This window comes from Astyanax mexicanus, chromosome 19 (genome assembly GCF_023375975.1).
Source record: "Astyanax mexicanus isolate ESR-SI-001 chromosome 19, AstMex3_surface, whole genome shotgun sequence".
NCBI classification, from domain to species: domain Eukaryota; kingdom Metazoa; phylum Chordata; class Actinopteri; order Characiformes; family Acestrorhamphidae; genus Astyanax; species Astyanax mexicanus.
This window is the reverse complement of record NC_064426.1, coordinates 6,107,859-6,130,246: the sequence shown is the minus strand read 5'-3', so window position 1 is coordinate 6,130,246 and position 22,388 is coordinate 6,107,859. Positions and strand designations below refer to the sequence as shown.

General features: G+C 40.7%; 1 protein-coding gene across 3 annotated transcripts in view; it reads left to right on the top strand.

Annotated features, from left to right (window-relative positions):
* The first annotated feature begins 12,529 nt into the window (after positions 1 to 12,529).
* The window catches only part of rbfox1 (RNA binding fox-1 homolog 1), a 463,109-nt gene continuing 453,250 nt past the window's right edge, over positions 12,530 to 22,388 (top strand). Inside the window, exon 1 of one of the 3 annotated variants that reach the window (XM_049467914.1) lies at positions 12,530 to 12,642. In XM_049467914.1, the coding sequence (XP_049323871.1) occupies positions 12,598 to 12,642 (45 nt within the window). In that variant the 5' untranslated portion in view covers positions 12,530 to 12,597. Of the gene's footprint in view, positions 12,643 to 12,848; positions 13,055 to 22,388 lie in introns of those variants that run through there. The other 2 variants (XM_049467915.1, XM_049467919.1) reach the window with 2 other exon arrangements.

Sequence of the window (22,388 nt, the reverse complement as noted above, 5' to 3'; positions counted from 1 at the left end):
TTCAATCAATCTTTCAGTCTCTCTATAACATATTACCTCATACTTATCTGTTCTTTTTCTCTTCTTTCTTGTTCTCTCTATTTTCAATCAATCTCTCAGTCTCTATAACCTATTCATTCACGCTCATTTGTCCTTTTTCTCTTCTTTCTTGTTCTCTCCCTGTTTACTCCCTCGTTCCACATCTTTTTTTTCTTTCATATAATTTCTTATATTTCATATAATATTTTTTTTTCTATCACCCTTTTTTATTCACCCATTCAACATTCTCTCTCTCTCTCTCTCATTCATTCAGTGCCATTCTTTCTCTCTAGTTCCCACCTATCTTTCATTCTGACCTTCCTCTCTCTCTCTCTCTCTCTCTTTCACCAGTTCAGATCGTTTCTAGCTCTCTCTCTGTCTATCTTTTTATCTTTTTCCTGTATCTTATCTATTTTCAATCAATCTCTCAGTCTCTCTATAACCTATTCATTTACGCTCATCTGTCCTTTTTCTCTTCTTTCTTGTTCTCTCCCTATTTACTCCCTCGTTCTACGTATTTTTTTTCTTTCATATAATTTTTTTATATCACCCTTTTTTATTCACCCATTCAACATCCCCCCCCCCTCTCTCTCTCTCTCTCTCTCGTTTTTGGCTAATCTCTCTGCCCCACTCTGCTGGGCAGTATCTGCTTCACTGTGCCCTAATGAGCCACTAACACCCACAACATGGCAGCCTGACGATCCGCAAATCTCCCATCAATCAATATCATCCCCAGCGCTGCAGCGAGACGCCCGCGGCGCTTTTAATTACAAACACAGGAGAAACATAGCGGCACCTTTCTGCTGCCGAGGCGAGCAGGTGCGGGAGCGCGGACGAGGTGCCCGGTATTGCTCTATCGATTTAGCCATAAAAGTATGAGAGCTAGCGTGCGGCAGGAATGCCATTCTGACAGATGGAGCTTTACTGTGTATTAACCCTTTAAACTCCAGGGACCTCATAGAGCTCCATTCATAACTACATAAAGGACATGGAGTACTTCACAGCAGCTACCTACCTGAATACTTCACAAATGTTACATTACGTTACATTACATTACATTACATTACATTTGGCAGACGCTTTTGTCCAAAGCGACTTACAATATTGAAGTGCAAATAATAGAAGAGGTTAAGTACAAAAATAATAGAAGTTAAAAATAAAGCATCTATAGACAGGGCCTTAAGGAGGTCAGAGGGAAATAATGGGATAGAGGAGTAGAGAAGAGGAAGAAGGAGATGAGGTTAGAATTAGTTAGTTTGTTAGAGGTGTTAGGAGAGTAAGTGCTCTTTGAAGAGCTCTGTCTTCAGGAGTTTATTAAAGATAGCGAGAGATTCTCCTGATCTGGTAGTGGAAGGTAGTTTGTTCCACCATTGGGGAACTCTGTATGAGAACAGTCTGGATTGCTTTGTGTGAGTGTTTGGCAAAGCGAGGCGATGTTCATTGGAGGAGCGCAGCGGCCGGGAGGTAGCGTAAGCCTTCAGGAGTGAGTGCAGGTAGGAAGGAGCCTGTACTGTCATCACCTTGTAGGCGATTGTAAGCAGGATGTTACTAATGTTACTAAATAATTGAGAGTAGGCATGGTAAATTTCACAGCAAGTACTAAATACTGCACAGTAGTTATTGAATACTTCATATTAGGTACAGAATACAAGAGATTTGGAATACTTGACAAAAGTATGGACCAGCGAAGATCCAAAATACTTAAAAATGTAAGTACAGAAAACTTTACAGGGGGTACAAAATACTTCCAAAGGTATACTGCATTAAATACACTAGTAATTACTGTTTAATCAGGATCACTGTATACTTCATAGTGGTAATCAAATACTCCACAGAAAGTACTCAATACTTTATAGTGGGAACTAAATACTTCCCAGAATGTACTGAATACTTTACAGTGGGAACTAAATAGTTCACAGAATATACTGCATACTTTACAAAGGAAATCAAATACTTCACAGAATGTACTGAATACTTTACAGAATACCTCACTGTCAATATGGAATACATGGGGTTGGTATGACGTACTTCAGAATAGGTACTGAATACTTCACATTCAGTACTGGACACAGTAGTAGTTGGTATTGGTTACTAAACTGCCATTGCTAAATACTTCACAGTAGGTACTGAATACTTTACAGTAGTCATGGAATATATTAGAGTATTTATTGAATACTTTACATTTAGTACTGAATAAAGTAGTAGTTGGTATTCGGTACTTAACAGTGGTCACGGTAGTCAAGAAATATTTAGGATAGGTACTAAATACTTCACAGTTGTTGTGGAATATTTCAGAGTATGTACTGAAAACTTCACATTAAGTACTGAATACAGTAGTAGTTGATATTGGGTACTTAATGCTGATTACTGAATACTTCAGAGTACCATAGATACTGAATTGTTCACAGTATTCATGGAATATTTGCTAAATGAATGCTGTACAGTAGCTTTTGAATACTTTACAGTTCTATAGTATTAAATACCCTGTACTTTAGAGTAAGTATAGGATACTAAGGACTTAAATTACTACTGAATTATTAAAGTACATACTGAATCAATAATAGCAGAAACTGGACGGCCTACATTTGTGCCTGGATAAAATACTGTGTTATACAACTTCTCACTTTAAAGAATATGTGTACTTGTATGAGGGATTTTAGGAAATTAATTAACATCAAATTAACGTTTAACCTGTTAATGAAGTGTTTCACTGAATGGTGCTCCATTGTGCATGAGGGAGACCTCTTGGAACAAGTGTGGAACCAATACAAATATTAATTGTGAAGATGTATTAAATGCTAATTTTTTAACTGGGTTTCCTGTGGAGCTAAAGGAAGACATAGAATACTTGGGTGACAGCAGATCACATTTTTTTTGCTGCTGCTGCTGGAGGTAAAGCCAGGTTGAGCCCGGGCCTTCTCTCTAATCTTCAGGCCCTTTTTTCTCTCTACACCGCCTCGTTCACCTGCATACCAATGGTGAGAAGCTGCAACAAATCAGACGCAGAGCTTGCCTAATTACAACGATGCTCGCGAAACACCTCCTCCCCCCAGAACACCCTTTTTTCCGCGTCTCCTGTGCATGCTTTAACAATGTATGTTTTACACGGTTGCAAACAACTCGGCTACGGCACGCCTGTCACGCCGCCGCTCGCCTCATTAATTGAAACCATTAAGCGTCGGTTCAATTAGATAAGCACTCCTCTGCCCCAGATTGCCATCTCAGCGCTCGCTAAAGCTCCGGCGAAACCTCGCTCCCTGTGAGCCGGCTGCGTCCGGAGCACAGAGTTTGTCACGGATTAGTTTACGAGATGAAATTTTCTCTCTCGCGCACAAAATCACGGCCATTAGCCATCTCCTTCAATTAGAGGCCCGGGCGAAGGAAGCCACCCTCCAGCCACGCCGCCGCTAAGTGCCTCAGAGTCGTCCTCGGCAAATAAAATGAATCCCCGCGAACCGGAATGCAGGAAGACAGCCGAGTAATAAATGAAAGCAATAACCAAAAACCTGATGAGATTATACTAAGATAATGGGTTGGTAGGCTACTCCAAAATTGTATTGCTGTTCATATTTGAATATATATTGAGTTTCCTCGTTCCCTATAATCTCTCTATTGACCTATTTCTCACCGCACAATAGAAAGGCGACGCTCCCGCCAAGCCAATGGAAAAAAATATATACAGTAGGCTGTTGTTATTACCATCAGGCCAGTTTGCTCGTTTAGCAGCATTTCCTGTTTGGGCAGAGGAAGTAATTACGAGGGCAGTAGATAAATAAAACGGGAAGACTTGACTTGAAAACTGCCTCACAGTCAATAAAAGACTTCAACACACTATAGCAAGAATTCTCAACTGGTCTCAGCCCCGGACCGACTTAGTAACACTTTCTATGAATGTCATCTCTATTACACTCTATAACCACATTTATAACATATATATAATGCATTTATAAGGCATTATAAACATATCTATATATATTTCTTAAAATGCATAACCCATTATAGCCTTGTTTATTATGCATTATGAATAATAAAGCTGTGCTTATAATATGTATAGTTTGTTAAAATATTAGATATTTATTAGCATTAATAATCCAGTCACACAATGAAAGAAAGATTATAAGTGATTATAACTAATATTATATATTATTTATTTTTTTTTTGTGATAATGCATAATTCTGCAATGTATGATGTATAATAAACGTGGATATGATGGGTTATACATTTTTATAAATATGTGCTGTATAATCATGTTTATAATGCCCTATGAATGCATTATAATCTCTTATGGGTATGATGATATAGTCTTATAGAGAAGAAATTCATAGAAAAAGTGTTACCACCTACTTTTATAGATACTAATACAAACCAAACAAATTTATTTTTAAATAAACCATTTTTTTCTTCCAATATTAAAGACGAGTACAAATCAGATGAGCATAAATTTCATTTTTATTTTGTTGCAGTTGTGTATTTTTAATTTTTTTTTTTAATTCAGTATTTTATCATATTGTCAAGAATGTCGTTATTGTGAAAAAAGTAAAATATTGTGATATTATTTTAGGGCCATATCGCCCACCCCTAGTAAGAAACTCTCTTTCTTTTTTTTCCAATATTAAAGATGAGTACAAAATCAGATGAGCATCAATTATTTTTTATTTATAGATTTTTTTACAAATGTCCGTGACTCGCCCAGAACATGACCCACCACTTGAGAATCTCTGCTCTTTAGAGAGCAAATATGCCCTGCATTACTTTTGAGACGAGTTGGGGAGTAGTGGGGATGAGGTGGGGTAGTGCTCACCTAACATACTTAGTCATTGAATGCAATCAAATCCCTACAGCAATGTTTCAAAACTCAGTACCTGCCCAGTAGAGACACTTACTCCAACAAAAGCAGGACAATGTATTTCATTTTTGCATTTAAAATAATGTATTTATGTATTTAAAAATGTCTCTATTAAATATGTTTGGCTGATGGACTCCTCTGAAGCTAACAGTGCTATCTGCTATGCTCATAGCAGCACCTCACAAATCAACACACCACTGCTATTTCAGTGTCACTGGGTGGATAATGGTCCACCTCCTAAATGATGTCTAGTCGATACCAGCCCTGTGGCCAGAAACTGACCAGTAATGAATGGGGTTGATGGTGGCTGGTCTGTAATTGTACACCTACAGTATATACTGATATAGTGAACCTCATAATGTCTAGTGTCTTGGTGGTCCATTCAACACTGAGGATTTAGGGCATTTAGGACATCAAACTTGTCTTGAATAAATAATTCTGCCCCCGGGATCTATTTTGGGGTTATTTGGGCGAGGAGCTCATTATTGATGTTTTTTTTCTTTTCTTTCAAAGACAAGATGAACTCCTTCCGAACTGTGTATCGATTGTGAATTTCCATGTGTTACTTTTCTACTTGTGGGTTCTCAAAAGCTTTGGCCATTTGAAGCTTTTTATTATTTTGCTAGAAACAGTGTAAACCAGCAGCTGTTCTTGTAAAAAATATTATTTTTTCCATACTGTCAGTATCCAGACTTACTCCACAAAGCAGAGCTTATTACTGTATCCTTGCTCCAACCCTTTAAAAAAATATCCAATTGATTGGATATACTGATTGAACGGGAAGTAATTAACGTTATGTTGAAAAAATGAACCAATCATGCAACCACACACACAGCAACAGGAGTGGAAAAGAGAGTCTACTTGAAGCTCAAACCCAAGCCCTCCAAATTTCAGAAGGACCAGATATTAGGGTCCCTATTTTACACCCTGCACAAGGCATGTAACGATGCTAATTGCTATCTTACACTCCACCAACAACCTATTTTTACACCTTGCACCTGCAGTGTTTAAAATGCGACAGAACTTACAATTATATATCTATATATCTACACTGATGGGCGTAGTGGTCTGGAAATGAGGTCTGTTCAGATACATTTTTGACGTATTGCTATCTTGGCAACGGAAACCCATGAGCACCACTGACTGATAAAAAAAACAACTAGAAAACAGTCAACAGTCAGATGAGATGTTCATTGCTATCTTGGCAATGCAAGTGCATGCACATGGACACACAGCAGTGCGCAAACCCAACTTTTTCATCAACAATAAACAAAATATGAAATAAAATAAAACGAACAAGCAGGTTAGTTTCCTCGGCTGGGAAGTGCAGAAGCACTTCATTTCATGTTACGCTCCGAAAAAAAAAAAAAAAAACACCCATGATTAATTAAAAGAATTAGTTAGTACATGCCTTCTGTTTTGAGCTGCACAAGGTGTACTTTTCCCGTGGTTGCGATAGCAAAGACACACTGACATGCCCTAAATCATTGCAAAAACATCTTTCACAGCTGATCAAACATGCAGAACCTGCAGGGCAGATAAATTAAAAAAGGGAAAAAAATTAAAACATTTAAAAACCTTAGCTTCAGACTGGTTAGTATTTTCCTTTTGAGCTCAACACCAGTACCGTTGCGACATGACTGATTTGGCAGCCTCAGCACAAAAGGTAAAGCCCTTACGTGTACTGGGGCCAAATTAAAGAGAGAGCAATATGAAAAAGCGAAGGCTCCCCTTTGAAGACTTCCCCATGCATTGTGCTCTGGCCAATTTAATGCAGCCTTATCAGCAGAGCGTGAGGAGCGGCGTTTTCAATAATGACAATTTAGAAAGGCTGCCAATGCTCTTTTAACTCCCGGTCCTGATTCTATCAGCTTATCATGCCAATTGTCCTTGACACACTCCCAGACACAGATACTGTACGCGCGAGTGGCGCATCTTTGTTTCGGCCGTACGTCACGCGACGGGCGAGTGCACATGCGCCGCGCGACTGTCAGTCAGAGCGCGGGATAATTTGCGCCGGAAACTGATTAAGAAAGCGGCGACAAAGCCGGCGACGAGAAAGGCGCGGTAACCCTGCAGATGAGGCCACCGCTTCTTCTGTTCATAAAAATAGGAAAGGAATAATCCCATTAGTGACCAGGGTGGCAGGGAGATGATGCCGGGGGAAAACGAATGACATGTTGCCAGTTTTAATTTGGGTAAACGTATGGGGGGTGTTGGGAGGGGAGGGCAACCTGGGCAGACCCAGACGAATAGTAAGCCATTACGGATATTGTGCCGGAACCTCATAAATAACCATAAATGTTCCCGGGCAGGGATCTAATCCACTGTATGTGTCAGCTTTGCATGTCCTCGCTCTGATCCCCTGCTTCTATTTACACCTCAAGTGTGATGCCATGTGTCAACACTCAGGGCCCTAAAGGGTCTAAAGGCCTACATCATAATGCGGTAGGTAGTTAAAGCAAGTGGTAAAGTGGTGAGTAATGGCAGGGCTTGAACAACAGGACGAACCCCTTGACCCCTTTTACACAGAACAGGGAAATTGGTCATACTGTATTATATGTAGAACATTCTCTGTAGAACATGTAGAACATGTTTTATATGGTCCTTTTTTCATAGAATAAATGGTGCCCATGTGGACATGATTTCTGCCAGACACTCTGGCAGATATGTTTGCACGGACCATTCTAGTCATGGTAGTAACCACCCATTGCACTGTCCACTGTAGGTTGTAATGCCTTTTTTGATGTATTCCTGAGCCACAGAGTTGATATTAAATACCTACATAACTACAGAAGTGGAACGTTCCATCAATCTAGCACACACCATCAGTCGTTGCCCTGACTTTTGATAAAGTTCATCGACTCTCACAAGATAATACCTCACAACTAATACAGCTGATTCTTCACTATCACTCCTTATACTCACCCTAATGCAAGAACTATATAATCTTTAACGATGTACAATGTCAACAATTGACTGGCTTTATGAAAAGACCACCACCACTGGACTTAAGAGCATCAAAAACAGAAGAGATGATTGGTCAGTCTAATAGAAGGATTATGAGAATTCAACCTATCATCCATGAATAGATTCACCAGAAAAGTTTGGTGGAGGAGGGATAATGCTACAAAGTAAGCTTAGAGACGTCTATCATGGTTTAAGCCTGACCTTTTGGATGTTTAGTGAAGAGTCCTGATAATTCAACAACACACAAGCCATGTCTACCCAACTCTGTGGGAAAAGATTGGGGAACTGTTCATTCTTTTCACCAAGGGAAACCTATAAACACATGGTTACTGGCTTACTGGTAAACACCCTTGGGATGAACTGGAAAGTCAACGGCAAGCCAGACATTCTTGTTCTAGATTGGTGCATGGGAACATGGGAGCTCTGGTAAGATCACCAGACTTTTGATGATAGGGTTGTTGGTTCTATACCCAAGTTCATCAAGCCACCACTATTTTGGACCCTTGATTTAGGTTCCACAGCGATTGCTGCCCACTCCTTGGGGATGACTTAAAGATGCCCAACACAAGCATGCTGAATATGCTTATCTTGTCTTGTTCTCTTATTGTATGTGTCAGTCCTCCAACAAAACCCAACAAGCATTCTCCTTTGTACCATATGTGAAGCAAATTAAGTAACTTAACTTCCCGACAAATTCCCATTTGAGCACAATTATTCCCAACATGAGAACTTTGGCCTCAGCATCCTCCGCAGCATGCACACCCATGTAGGTTCTCGCTTGAGACGCCCGTCGTCCACGACGCGTTAGGAACTTCTAATGACAGCGCAGAATTAGGGACGAGGTGTGACAGCGAAGGGGACAGTCTTAATTTAAACAGAGCACGCATGGAAAACACCCTAATAAACACCGCGCGGCACTAAGAAATTGGAATGTCAGGCCAGGATGGAATACATATTAAACATCATGTCTCACGGCACTTCAAACCAGCAGGGATGTAGTTACACAGAGGTCACTGATGACAAGTCCTTTACTGCCTGGGCCTGATGCCGCTCTGTGGGGGCTGCTGCTAACCCAATTTATGTAGACTGTCACCAGGATTTTGCGCTGGTGACTGCTATCACACTGATCTACGCTACCCTGCTGTTGCTCGGGAAAAAAAAAAATGGATAGGGGGATGAAGAGGGGGGGGGGTGTTGAGAGATATTTTCCTGTCATGCGGTTGTCAGGTGTCACGGCTGCCAAGGACCTTGCTGTCGAGTAAAACCTTTCAAGTTCACCAACCCACTCGTGATTGCCGAGAGCCGTGACACGGGACGGTGGACCGCAGAGAGGCGCGAGGCACAAGGGCGCAAGCCGGAGCCCTCGCAGCATCCGAGAGCGATAAGGCTCTCCTCGTGTCCCGCGACAACACTGCGCTACGCTGCTTTAATGCGAGGATGCAGATGACAGCAGGACGGCCTTTTATCTATCTATGCATGTTAGGAAAGTTGAACGCATTTAACGGCGAGTTTTCTCATGCCTGCACGGCTTACTCTGGATCAGAATATTAATGGATGTGGGAGGTACTTAAGCCCTCAGGGTTTGCATACGCATGAGTAAAGGGACACTGGGATGCCAGTGTGACAGAATCTAAACAGCCTTATTATTATTGAGGAGGGTGCCGCACATGCACTGATTATGATTACTCGGGAGGGCGAAACGCATGTACTTCATATTACTAAGGAGGGTGCAGAACATACGTTTAATATTAATAAAGAGGGAGCGCATGCCTTTGGCGTTTCTCAGGAGGTGAAATGCATGTGGTTGTAAAAGACTGTAACTGAGGACGGTGCAGGGATTTGAGTTACACAGGCATTTAATATTACTGAAAAAAGGGTTTGGGGATGCACATGATTGTCACTACTGATAATAATAATGCACTTTAAGCACTTTTTATTAGTAGTAGTAGTAGTATTATTAGTAGTATTATTATTAGTGATGCAATGCATGCATTGATTATTTCTAATAGTGATGCAGTGCTTGCACGTTATTAGATGACTGGCAGTGACCTAATGCATGCAAAGAATATATAAATACATAAATAGAATATAGTGCATGCTAATATTACTGATAATTATTGTATATGCTGTACGCATGCATAATTACACATAATCTTAAATACACACCCTTATTATTGATACTAAAGCAAAGCAATGCATGCATTGATTATTATTGATACCAATGCAGAAAATGTGCCTGTTTTACTAAAAAGTGATGCAAAAAGTGCATGCAATAACTATGACTGACAGTGATGCAGTGCATGCCCCTGTTATACTGAATATGATGCTAAATGCATGCATTTAGCATTATTTAAAGTGATGCAGTGCATGCATCATTGCATGCATCACTGAAAGTGATGCTGTATATATGCTTGACATTACTGACAATGATGCAGAGATGGAGCGCATGTGCTTATTAATGATAATGATGCAGTGTGATCATGACCATCATGAATTTGATTATTACTAAAGAGTGTCTCATTCATAGACTACTGATTATTACTACTGATAATGTTGTTGTGCATGCAATCATTATTACTGATAATATTACAATGCATGAATTGATTGCTTAAGAGGTTATAATACATCCTGTGTTTATTACACTTTGAAAAAGAAATGCAGCCTATGCCTTAGGCTGGTATAGTAATGATTACAGGTACATCTGATAAGACATTGGGTCATTTATTGGTGTTTCTTGCACTGGCCTATAAAAAGAGCAATTCACTGCCCCAACTGCAGGTGTGATGATCTGGGTAGCCATTACATACAAAATTCGGTCACCTATGTTAATGATATGTGGCCATGTGTGTTGCCTCTCTTATGGCAGTGCTTTGAACTGGCACTTTTCAGCAGGATAATGCTCGCCCACAAACAGCAAGTGTTTACCAGGAATGTCTATGCCAAATTGCATTACTTCCTTGGCATGCTTGGTTGCCAAATTTACCGCTAATAGAAAATCTAAAATCTATTGGACAACCTGGACCCCAGCCTCGACAACATATGAGCATGCAGGTTATAAAGGCCCCGTTTTGTATAATTCACATGCAACAAAACGTGCCAAACATCTTAACATGCAGTTTTGAGTCCAGTTGCATCTTGTGATAATCCATCCCATGCAACTTGAATATTCATGCATTTCCTGCACATCTAACAGCATCCCAGAGATGTTAAATCAGGTATGGGGCTGCCAATTACAGGTACAGTCTGATAAGACATTGGGTCATTTATATGTGCTTCCTATAAACTTGCCTATAAAAAGGCAGTTGCTAATTTTTGGTAGTGTACCTCTTGGTGAGAGATCATGGACTGCTACACATAGCTCTAGACTACATTTTTTTTGTGAAGACATTTTGACAAGTCGACAGACTCTGAGAGGGGATAAGTCTTTGGACTAAAAGAATTGTTGCAATGAATCGACCGCCATCTAAGGAGCGGTGTGTTTATTTATTTATTTCTTCTTTTCTTCTTGGGTTTACCTGCTTTGAATTCAACTGTTCTGCAATTGGGTTCAACAACCCTCTGGGCTGGAGAGCTACCAATCTATACACTTCATTTTCCCAAACAGAATTTTTTTTGTGGCCCGCCACGTACCCCGGCTTTAATGGAAACTCTTGTGTTGTCCTGTTGACACCGTGCACAAGCGTGTGCATTCAGAGATGGTAGACTCCCAAGTTGCAGGACGTCTTTTAACTCTGTAACTCTGGGTTGTCAAAGTGCCTGATATCAAGATCAAAGGTGATCTGGGGCATACAAGTTTGCACCCCACAGAATGACCCCAACCACTGTCCTTCCACAATCATATTCATTGATTGTCTCCATCAAGACAAAAGGGGGATATCTTCACTCAAGATTACACTCTCGCTGCCACTCCATGAAATGACTATACCATTAAAGATTTATTCCTATGCAATTTGAGGGTAAAAAGCGAAAAAATGATTTTGCATTGCATGGTCATGCTAGACAGAATGCAATGCATGCTGTTCTGATCTTTTATCACTGATGCTGTGCATGCACACACTGCTGTTTGGACTAAAGATGCAACACATGGAGTTACAGTATTATTACTCAAACGAGTGCAGCACATGCTCTAACTGTTATCGAAGAAGGGTGCAGTGCATGCACTCGCAACCCAACTTTCCAAACTAGTGATACATATAGGCTAGATAGGCGAGGACAACTCACACGTGCATGCATTGAAGAACCATGGAGATCGGTTTTGTGCATCATCCAAAAGTCCATTCGTTCATTCGTTTCTTTGGTAGTTCGTGTGAGCGATCTCTGGAGTGAGAGATAGAGTGAGGAAGAGGAGGAGGATGAGGAGGGCGGGAGGGGGGGATGACGCTGACAGCGACTCCGAGAACGATGACAGTGGCGACAGTGGCAACAGCAGCGGCGGTAGCTCCGGAACCGGCCGCGCGAGCGGACTGACACACGCGGTCATTTACATTGGCAGCACGTGGCTACCTCTCTCTTTCTCTATCTCTCTCTCTCTCTCTTTCTACCTCTGTCTCTCTATTTCTCTCCCTTTTTCTACACCAAAGGAAAAAGAGAGGCACTTACTATCCCACCCCCCCCTCACCCATAATCATCCACCCCCCCTCCCACCCTCTCACCTATCATCCACCCCCCACACCCCCCCACCACACACACACGCGCACGCACGCGCGCATACACAGGCTCACACACGCACACACGCACACACACACACCTCTCGCGCGCCGCGATGAAATCCTGGCAGCTGATCGCAGTGGTGGGAGATGCCCTTCAGGTAAGACGCACGAGCGCAAAAGTGCTGGTGGTAGTATGAAATGTGTGTGTGTGTATATGTTTGTGTTCGAGCGCGTGCGTGCGTGCGTCCGTATGCGTGCGTGCCTGCCTCTGCGAATCTGTGTGTATGTGTGTGTGCGTGCATGTGCGAGAACGAGAAAGCGCGCGCGCACTCACGCACTCACTCACTCACGCACGCACGCACTCACGCATACGCACGCACGCACGCTCGCTCGCTTTTGCACCCGTCGGACGAAAGAAGGGATGTGAAGGCTCGAGCCGCGCGCCGCGCTGCTCAGATCTCGGAGCTTCGCGCGCTTCTCCCTCCTGCTCCTCCTCCTCGCGCCCTCCTCGGCTCCGTCCAGCTCTCGCGCGCGCCGCGCTGTTTGTTTCGCTTTTCACGCACCGGAGAGGTTAGTGCGAACGGAGCGCGCTTTCAATTTTTTTGTTCCCTTGTTTGTTTGTTGTTGAATTGCGTCGCGCTGCACGCGCGCGCATGGAGGAATGTGACTTTGAGGCAGAGCTGTTGGGTTTATTCATCGGTAGTTGCATGCACGCGCGGTTTGGAATGAATATGCATGCGTGTGTGTGTGTGTGTGTGTATGTGTGAAAGTGTATGTGTGTGTTGCAATCTGGAAGCGTCAGCTGGGTTGGAGCGCTGTCACAAAGTTGTCCTGTCCCACGTTTCTGGATGCTGGGAGGGATGCTTGGAGAAATGCCACAATGGTTTGACTGGGAGTTTATGTGAGTCCACTGGTGCTGTGCACTGGTGTTTGTTTTTAGTGCATGGGATTCTGAATCAGTGTGCAATAATGCATTTTGCAATAACAGTAGAGATTGCAAAAAGTGACTTTACGTGAAGCATCACTTAACTCATGTTATACAGAGAGAACTGGTCTTAATGCTTTGTGATGGTCAAGGACCAAGATCTAAAAGGTCCCTCCATGTGTTGTTTACTCTGTATTTGAGTATTTGTGGGACATGCAATATGGACAAAATTGCGACTAATGTTGGATATCCCTACAAGAAGTTGCTCTACATCGCTTAACCTCCCTCTACCTCCAGTCTTGTTACATGACGTTTGGTCACATGAGCACAGTGTGTAGCGTGAAGATGCTCATTCTGTCGCTGTACGTGTGTAAAGCAATTTGATTTTGCTGTTATTCGCAACATTACTGCAGCTATTTCGGTGTGTTTGTTGTGAAAACACATATCGCCATATCGCACTCAGGTAATGCACTTTGAATTTATTTTTATGTTTTTAATGCTGTCACAGCTCTTTCAATATGGTTATCGAAGAAAATCATATTGCGGTAAGATATGATAAAAATATGATTTATCATACAGCTTTCGCCTTAATGGGTAATGCAATTTATGTATGCCGTTGCTCAAAACATCATCACAATTTCCAGGCATTCTAGTGTTAAAAAGGGGACTTACTTTTTGCATGTTTTTTTCTATTTCCTCTTGGGTCCCTTTGAGTCAGCTGAAAGAGTTTGATGTCAGGAATCATATGCTTATATGAGCTGTTTGGATGGCTCCCTAATTAATTTGAAAGCAGTAATGGGTTCTTTTTTTTTTTTTTTTGTACAACTTCATTACACCACCAAGTTCGACCCCAACTTCCACCATAATCTGCCCTGCCCCCTCTGGTAAACCTCTACCAGCAACCCCTCCACTAGATCAGTTGAAGAAGGGTCATTTCACAATTCTGGTTCCGAACTTACACAGAAGACAGTACACAGAAGGATTAACCAGCAGACTTCGTTTGAGGGAGGGATCTGTGGCGAGTCACGGTGGGTGTGTGACAGAGCCTTTTAAACTGTTTGCTCTGGCTAGTTATGCTTTTTTAATTTTTTTATATTTTACAAATTTAATTCGTTTTTTTTTTTATATTTATATTTCACAATGACATCCATTAAAATCTGAGGTATATTTCTATAAGAATGAAACATTTCCAAATCCAAACTCAATCTGAATGTGAGAATTGTAAAACACTGGTGGAATTCCACTTTAAGTTCTTCTGAGGTTAAGTGGAAACAGACAGACAAGCACCAGGTGTGCCACAAAAAAGAAAAAAAAAATACAAGTACAGTGATTTTTATTCAGTGTGCTGCTTTAAATCCAGTTTACTAGATCAAATTATGCTCCCTTTTTAACAGAATATGCACTTTATGTATTTTCTTAGGTCATGGTACTATCTATGAAAGACTCAGAAGCCATACAGGAACATAAGTAATAAATATAGTCATATATCCAGTAATCTAAATATCCAAGAAGCAGTAAGCACACAGGAAATGTAAATAAAACCTATAGAGAACAGGTGCTAGTATTAAACCATTGGTTGTTGGGATCAGCAATTTCAGCTAAATATATCATATAGCAGATGAACACAGTGATGTTTGTGATATAAGTGAAATAAAGTTGATATGATTTACAGAAAGTGTGCAATAATTCTTTAAACTAAATTAGACAGGTGAATAAATTTGGGCCCCCAATATTTAGTAGATCCTCCTTTTGCCAGACAAACCAAGTCTCCCTGAAGCTGTGGGAGTCTCCCGCATTTCGGTAGTGGCTCCCTGATGCCCGCAAGTCACATATAATCTCCCAGAATTCAGAACGAGTGCCCCAAGAGTGCACTGCACGCAGACTTTTTTTCTCTAATCCCGTGTGGGAAGGAGAGAGAGAAAACAGAGAGGGTTCTGATTGGCCTGTTCCCTGCAAAGAGTCTGTGAGACAGCCAATCAGTTTTTAGTGTGGGCGGGCAGTGTTTCCCCCCCCTCCCGGGCAGGATTTGTTCAGTGAGTGAGAGAAAGCAGATCATGGCGGAGGCAATATTAATAATTATTGTAATATGATATGAAATGTTTTTGATGTTGTGCAATTTTTTGTGATATTGTAACTGTCAATTTTTGTCAAATAAAGGCTTTTTTTTCCAAAAAAAAAAGAAAAAAGAAAGGAAAGCAAAGGCAGGGCCTTCCAAAAAGAAAAAAGCTAAAACTCATTTCACCTCTGAATACTCTAAATTTAATTTATTAATTTATTAATATAAAAGTAAAGTTTCGTTATCCTTTGGTGTGTGTGCAAGTTTTTTTTGTTTTTTTTTTTTTTTTGGCGGGGGCGGAGGGGGGGGGGGTTAACCTCCCTGAAATCAACTTTTGCAACTTGGGATGTCTGTTTTGCAGAAGAACAGCCTCTAAATGCTAATAGCTTCAAATAAGAGTCTGGCTTCTGGTTGAGGGTATTTTGGATCATTCTTCTTTACAAAACATCTCCAGTTCAGTCAGGTTTGAGGGTTTCTGATCATGAACAGCCTGATTTAATAAATCACACCACATATTTACAATAATATTCAGGTCTGGGGACTGAGATGATCTGACATGATCGTTCCAGAACGTTGTACTTGTTGTTCCTCTGCATGAATGCTTTAGTGCTTTAGTAGATTTTGAGCAGTGTTTAGAGTTTAGGGTCATTGTCTTGTTGGAGTATCCAGCCTGTTAATCGTATTTTACTTCATTTAACTTCTCAAATATCACTGTGTTCATTTGCTTTATGATTTATTTAACTGAACTGAATTGCTGATCTGAACAAGCAATGATTTATAAAGGAAAATCGTGAAAATTACCAGGGGTGCCCAAACCTTTTCCATATCACTGTAGTTTGTATGGACTTCTGGATTTTGGAGTGCTTTCCATTTATCAGTGTAAAATTTCCTCAGGTACTCTGGTTTCCTCTAAAGAAATGTTAGGTAGGTAGGTGAATTGGCCACACTGAATTGCCCCCAAAGTGTGAGAAGATGGTGGTGTTTTATACCCTGTGATGGACTGGCACTGTGTCCAGGGGGTATTTCTGCCTTTTGTCTAGTGATCCCGGCTAGGCTCTGTACCACCATGCCTATTAACCCATTAACTGGGACAATTGGATAACGAGCTAAAGAGCTGACTGTGAAGGTGGCACTGGAATACTGATGCATAAATATCTTTGTTTTTTTATTGCATTTGTAATTAACCTTCTCTAATATAAATACTGTACATCTTCATACAGTAAATAAACCAGTTTAAAATACAGTGATGATGAAGTAGGATTGAATGACCTCTCAGAACTGTTTGCTGCTGAAGAGTTCCCAGGTGTATAGTGGGCATGGGTAAAGTGGGACAAAGACAACGACAACCCCTCTGTAAATGGGCTACTTCTCACTTTGTCCAACATCTGGGAACTGTTAGAGTTATATAACAATAATAATAATACATTATTGCTGCTGTTCCTTTCAAATTTTAAGTAGCCTTAAGCTTCTATATCTCTATATTTGAACTAATACAGATTTATACAGGTTCTTTTTAAACTGGTACTGTAATTCTCTCTTTAATCCCCCCATCATACTTATTTGGTACACTCTCACTCTTATATTGCACTGTGTTGTCTTGTGTCTCTTGTCTCACCTATGTCTGCATCTGTGACCTTGTTTGTTGTATTGTTGCATTTAGTGTCTCTCATTCTTTTATATATATATATATTTTTACTTGCTGTACTTGTTGTAACTTTGGAAAGGATAGTAACATAATGTCAATCCTATGGATGTCCTTTACGTATACACTACTGACAATAAAACATATTATAAGTCTATACATATATATATATAGACTGGTAGAAAATAATATATTTGGAGAGAGGGAGGAGAAAATATTATATTCAATGTTTTTTTTATGTTTTTTCTTTTACCTTTGTTTTCCTCAGGTGCATTATAAAATATAAGCTTAGTGTTATGGTTTTGTTAAGTGCTGGTTATCAGTGTTGATATCAACTCAAATTAGGCTACTGAAATATCTTTCATGTGGTTTTGCTTTTAAATATGCAGTACATTATGCATGTAGCATGCTTTCATAAGGTATCACAGCTTGTCAGAACATCGGCACAGGCACCATGTGTTGATGCACTCAAGCACTTCATGACTCTGAGCATTGTTTGAATCCTCATCATGCCACCCCATGCAGTATTGATACAGTACTATTATAAATTAAAGCCATTTTGACACCAAAGAAAGCCATAGTAGATAGTAGATGTGTGAGTGAAATTTACTATGAGTAAGTCTAAGTTACGTCAGATGATGTTACCATCCTAGCCTCGTACAGCTCATATCTTTTAACTGTAAAAGCTGTAAAGTTAAACTGATACCAAGAGTCTTCCTTTCTTTCTTTCTAATTTTTATTTCATTTTCATTCCCCTGTTTGCAAGATCAGGAGGGTCACTAGATCACTAGATTCGAACAGCGAGTCTAATAATGAACTTGAACCTGCCGTTTTTGGGCTCTCCCTGATTGAGACTCTGGAATCACCATTGACTGCTGTGTGTGTGTATTCTCACTCATTTTGACAGCTCACTAGTATAAATCACTAGTGTGATTACTGGTACGAATGGGTTCAAAGCAGAGGTTCAGTTGTGATTCTGTGGAGTGGTTTCCCTTTTTTTGTTAAGGACAAAATGAGCTAATAGTGAAGGTAGGGTGTTGCTTAAGTCCCCAAAATGTTCAGAAACAGCCCATCATATAAACACTAATTCATGCACAGTTTGGAAATTCACTTAGGATCTGAGTAGAAGTCTCACTAATGTGAATGTTGGCTTTTTCGCTGGACTGGATCGGATATCTGATCCAGCACTTCCTGCTAATATCTTCCCAGATACCCATCGATACTCTTACGCCATAATGCTCAGTTTTCAAAATACCGCCGCAGGCCTGGAGGATGAAGGGTGAAGTAGGTTGAGGGGAAAGGATAGGATTCAGAACCTCGGGAAGGTCTGCTTACGGCTCTGAAGTGTCAGCGTGATGTGCATTAGACAGACAATGCTCTCGGAGAGAGGACAGCAGAGTGGAAAAGCCCCATCGCCCGTGCATCACCCAGGTTAGACATCTTTGGTACCATGTGCCATGATATATTAGAGTGCTCCCTGTCGCTGACGATAAGCACGCTGTGTTCATTTCCAGCCCGTGTCTGGGCTGAGGTTTGAAAGCGGATGTTTCCATTTTTGATGTCTTGCTTTTTTTTAATCTGCGATTCAAATGCGGAATTGGATAGTGGAAGGAAAAAAAAGGGTGAATCTGATCCGTACCTGTAACAAATCTAGGCGTAGAACACTGAATTCTGGTGTTGTGGTTTTATGTTGTTAGCTGTGTGGGGTGGCAGGCCTTTTTGAGCTGTTTTTACACCTGTATTTAGTTTGCTCTGGTATAAATTTGGAGCATTTTGCCCTTGGTTTGGTTTGGTTTCACACAGGAAATATCCAAGTACACCAAAAGGTATAGCAACAAATGGCAATTGAACATTCTCTGCTGTTGATTGGTCAGACCTGTCTGGAGAGGCAGCATGTATGGATGTATGAATGTATGATGTATGGATTATTTATTGATTTCCCAAAGAAAAAAATAGGCTTTTAGTAGCAACAACATAATAACCTAACATATTTACGCAATATACCAGGTTAATAGAACACTGAATTCTGGTGTTGTGGTTTCAGGTTGTAGCTGTGTTGGTTGGCAGGTCTTTTTAAACTCTTTTCACACCTGTATACATTTTCCTCTGTTGTAAATATTTTTAAGAGTTTGTAAATTTGAAACATTTTGCCCGTTGTTTGGTTTGGTTTCACACAGGGAAAAATCCAAGCGAACCAAAAGGTATCACAACAAATTACAATAGAACATTCTCTCTGTTGATTGGTCAGACCTGTCTGGAATGGCAGCAAGAAAGTAGATAGATGGATGCATGTATGGCTGTATGGATGGATAGATTATTATTTGACTTCCCCAAGAGGAAATGAGATATCCAGTAGTTATATCACAATTAAAATAGCTTATTTACGCAATATAACAGCTTAAACGTGGCTACATAAGCCATTTACCTTAAACTGGCAAGTAAACCTATAGTTAGTTTATAGTAGTTGGATCAGATCAAGTTCAGATCGTGTTCTCCTCGCTAGAATTTATTTGGGACCAATGGTCTTAGTGACAATGTGCATGTCCTTAAAACATGATAAAAAGTCAGTAAAAGCCCTTTCTAAAACTACAGGGGTTGGACAAGGAAGCTAAAACACCTGGTTTTAGACCACAATAATTGATTGTGGTGACGGACAGTTCTGGTGGAAACAAGAGAGTTGAGGTGCACATTGAATTCTGCGTGATTTGAGCAGCCGTGGTTTTATGTTTTTTGGATACAATCCGGGTTAGCATCCCTTTCAGACAGCTTCCTCTTACAGCATCCACAGTTAATCCTGTTGGATGTGGTTGGTCCTTCTTATTGGTGGTATGCTGACATTACCCTGGATACCGTGGCTCTTGATGCATCACAAAGACTTGCTGTCTTGGTCAAAGATGCTCCAGCAAGACGTGCACCAACAATTTGTCCTCTTTTGAACTCTGGTATGTCACCCATAATGTTGTGTTCATTGCAATATTTAGAGCAGAACTGTGCTCTTACCCTGCTAATTGAACCTTCACACTCTTACAGCTCTTACTGGTGCAATAATGTGCAATTAATGAAGATTGGCCACCAGGCTGCTCCAATGTCTCACAGGCTAGCCTTTAGTGTTAGTTACATAGAGTGCAATGAAGAAACCTTACTAGTGGCTGGAAATTGAACAAGACTAAATTTTAAGATACATTTTGGGTTCAGTTTTTTAGACTGGTCTCTCCTTTAAATCAGGCACATGTATTTGACGAACATCTGTAAATACGCAGACCTTGAGTTTTCCTTTTACGAGAAGGAATGCAGCTTCCAGTTTTTATGAGGCTGTATTTATTTGAAGCAATTTTCCAGAGAGGAGTCTCTCTACCTTGCTGAAAAGTAAACAGCAAATATTGGCAGCGCTTCACACGCAGGATTTGGAAGCGTATTCCTTACTTCATAAGGAAATTAAAAGCGCCTGCTTCCCAGAGTCACTAAATAATGCTCCCTAACTTACTGGAAGCTGGGGAACATGGACAGATGTCAGGCTGGGAGAAGGTCTTTGGTCTGAACTCTTTTGAGTTTTCCAGCTGGTCCCTGCAGGGCAGTGGCCACTGCTTCTCCTGCAGAGTTTAGTTCCAACCCAACTCTTTTACACCTGATCCTTCCGGTCACGCTCTGCTGAGTGAATTGATTAGCTGGATGTGAAGTGTCGGAATAGGGTTGGAGCTAAACTGAGGTGGACTAGACTGGTAAAATCTACTGTTACTGTTAGCTACTGTCTATAGCCTAGCCATATTTTGATAACAGGCTTTTAATATCAACTCAAAATAAAAAAAAAAAACCTTGCAATTCCTGTGTGTGAGAGATACAAGGTGTGTTACGTGAATGTGTAAACCAACATGTCTCTCCAAACCATCACTGATCATCAGTAAATTTGGAGGAAGAGTGGAGAGACACACAGTCCAAGCTGTTTGAGTTCTAGTGTGAAGTTTCCACCAATCAGTGATGGTTTAGAGGAGAGACATGTCATCTGCTGGTGTTGATCCACTGTGTTTTATTATCAAGTATAAAGTCAGTGCAGTTTTGTTTTTCCACAAAATCTTACAGCGCTTCATGCTTCCCTCTGCTACTGACAACTTTTATGGAGATGTGGATTTCATTTTCCAGCAGGACTTGACACACTGCCCACACTGCCAAAAGTACCAATTGGTCTTATATAATATTCTAATTTTCTGAGATGCTGATTTATGGGTTTGATTATTGGCTGTAAGCCATAATCATAATCAACAATAAAAGAAATAAACGCTTAAAATAGATCACTCTTTGTGTAATACATCTATATAATATATGAGTTTTACATTTTTAACTAAATTACTGAAATAAAGTAACTTTTCAATGATATTCTATTTTTTTAAGATGGATTCAGTAACAAACTTCTTCTTTTATATGATTGAATCCTCATATATGTAATATATTGTTAGCATATGATATATATCAAAATCCTTAGAGATCAATTATCACCTTAATTTCTTAATTAACCCCTTGGTGTGGTGTGTCTTTTTTTATTTCCTTTCTCTCTCTCTCTCTCTCTCTCTCTATATATATATATATATATATATTGTGGTAGGCCCCTGGGGTTAGGGGCGTGTCCACTGTGACCCGGAAGGAGGAAGCTCACAGAGATACACAGACACGGGGATTAAATGAACTCAAAACGTACCTTTATTGGCTTTTAACGCCCTCCACCACACCCAAAATAAACTTAAAACATAACTCAGCCCAATGGGGCTCTAGAGTCCGTAGAATTACTTAGTTTTTAAGTGTTCATACGAGTCCGCGCAGCCTCAGCCCCCAGCTCCTCAGTGAGAGTTCTCTAAATGATGGCGGAGGCTGGGTATATATGCCTGTCTCAACTGGCGGCTCAATCAGCCCTCATGCGGGCCAGCTGAGACAGGCATGGCTTTGCGCTCTGGCGTGGGGCGGACCCACAACTCCCCCGCCTCCTCACGCCACAATATATATATATGTATATATATATATTAGAGGTGTGCCAAAAAATCGATTCACATAAGAATCTTGATTCTCATTTACTACGATTCAGAATCGATTTAAAATGTCCCAAAATCGATTCTAAGGTCCAATCCCATTTCTTCCCTTGGCCCTACCCCTACCGAAGCGTTTTTCGCTCCACCTCCCACTGCCCAAAGCGGCAAGTGGGAGGCGGAGAAAGCGATTGGCTGCGCCGCCGTAGTGTGTAAACGTACCATCACCCCTAAGGCGGGTAAAGGATAGGGCTTGTTCAAACAGAGAT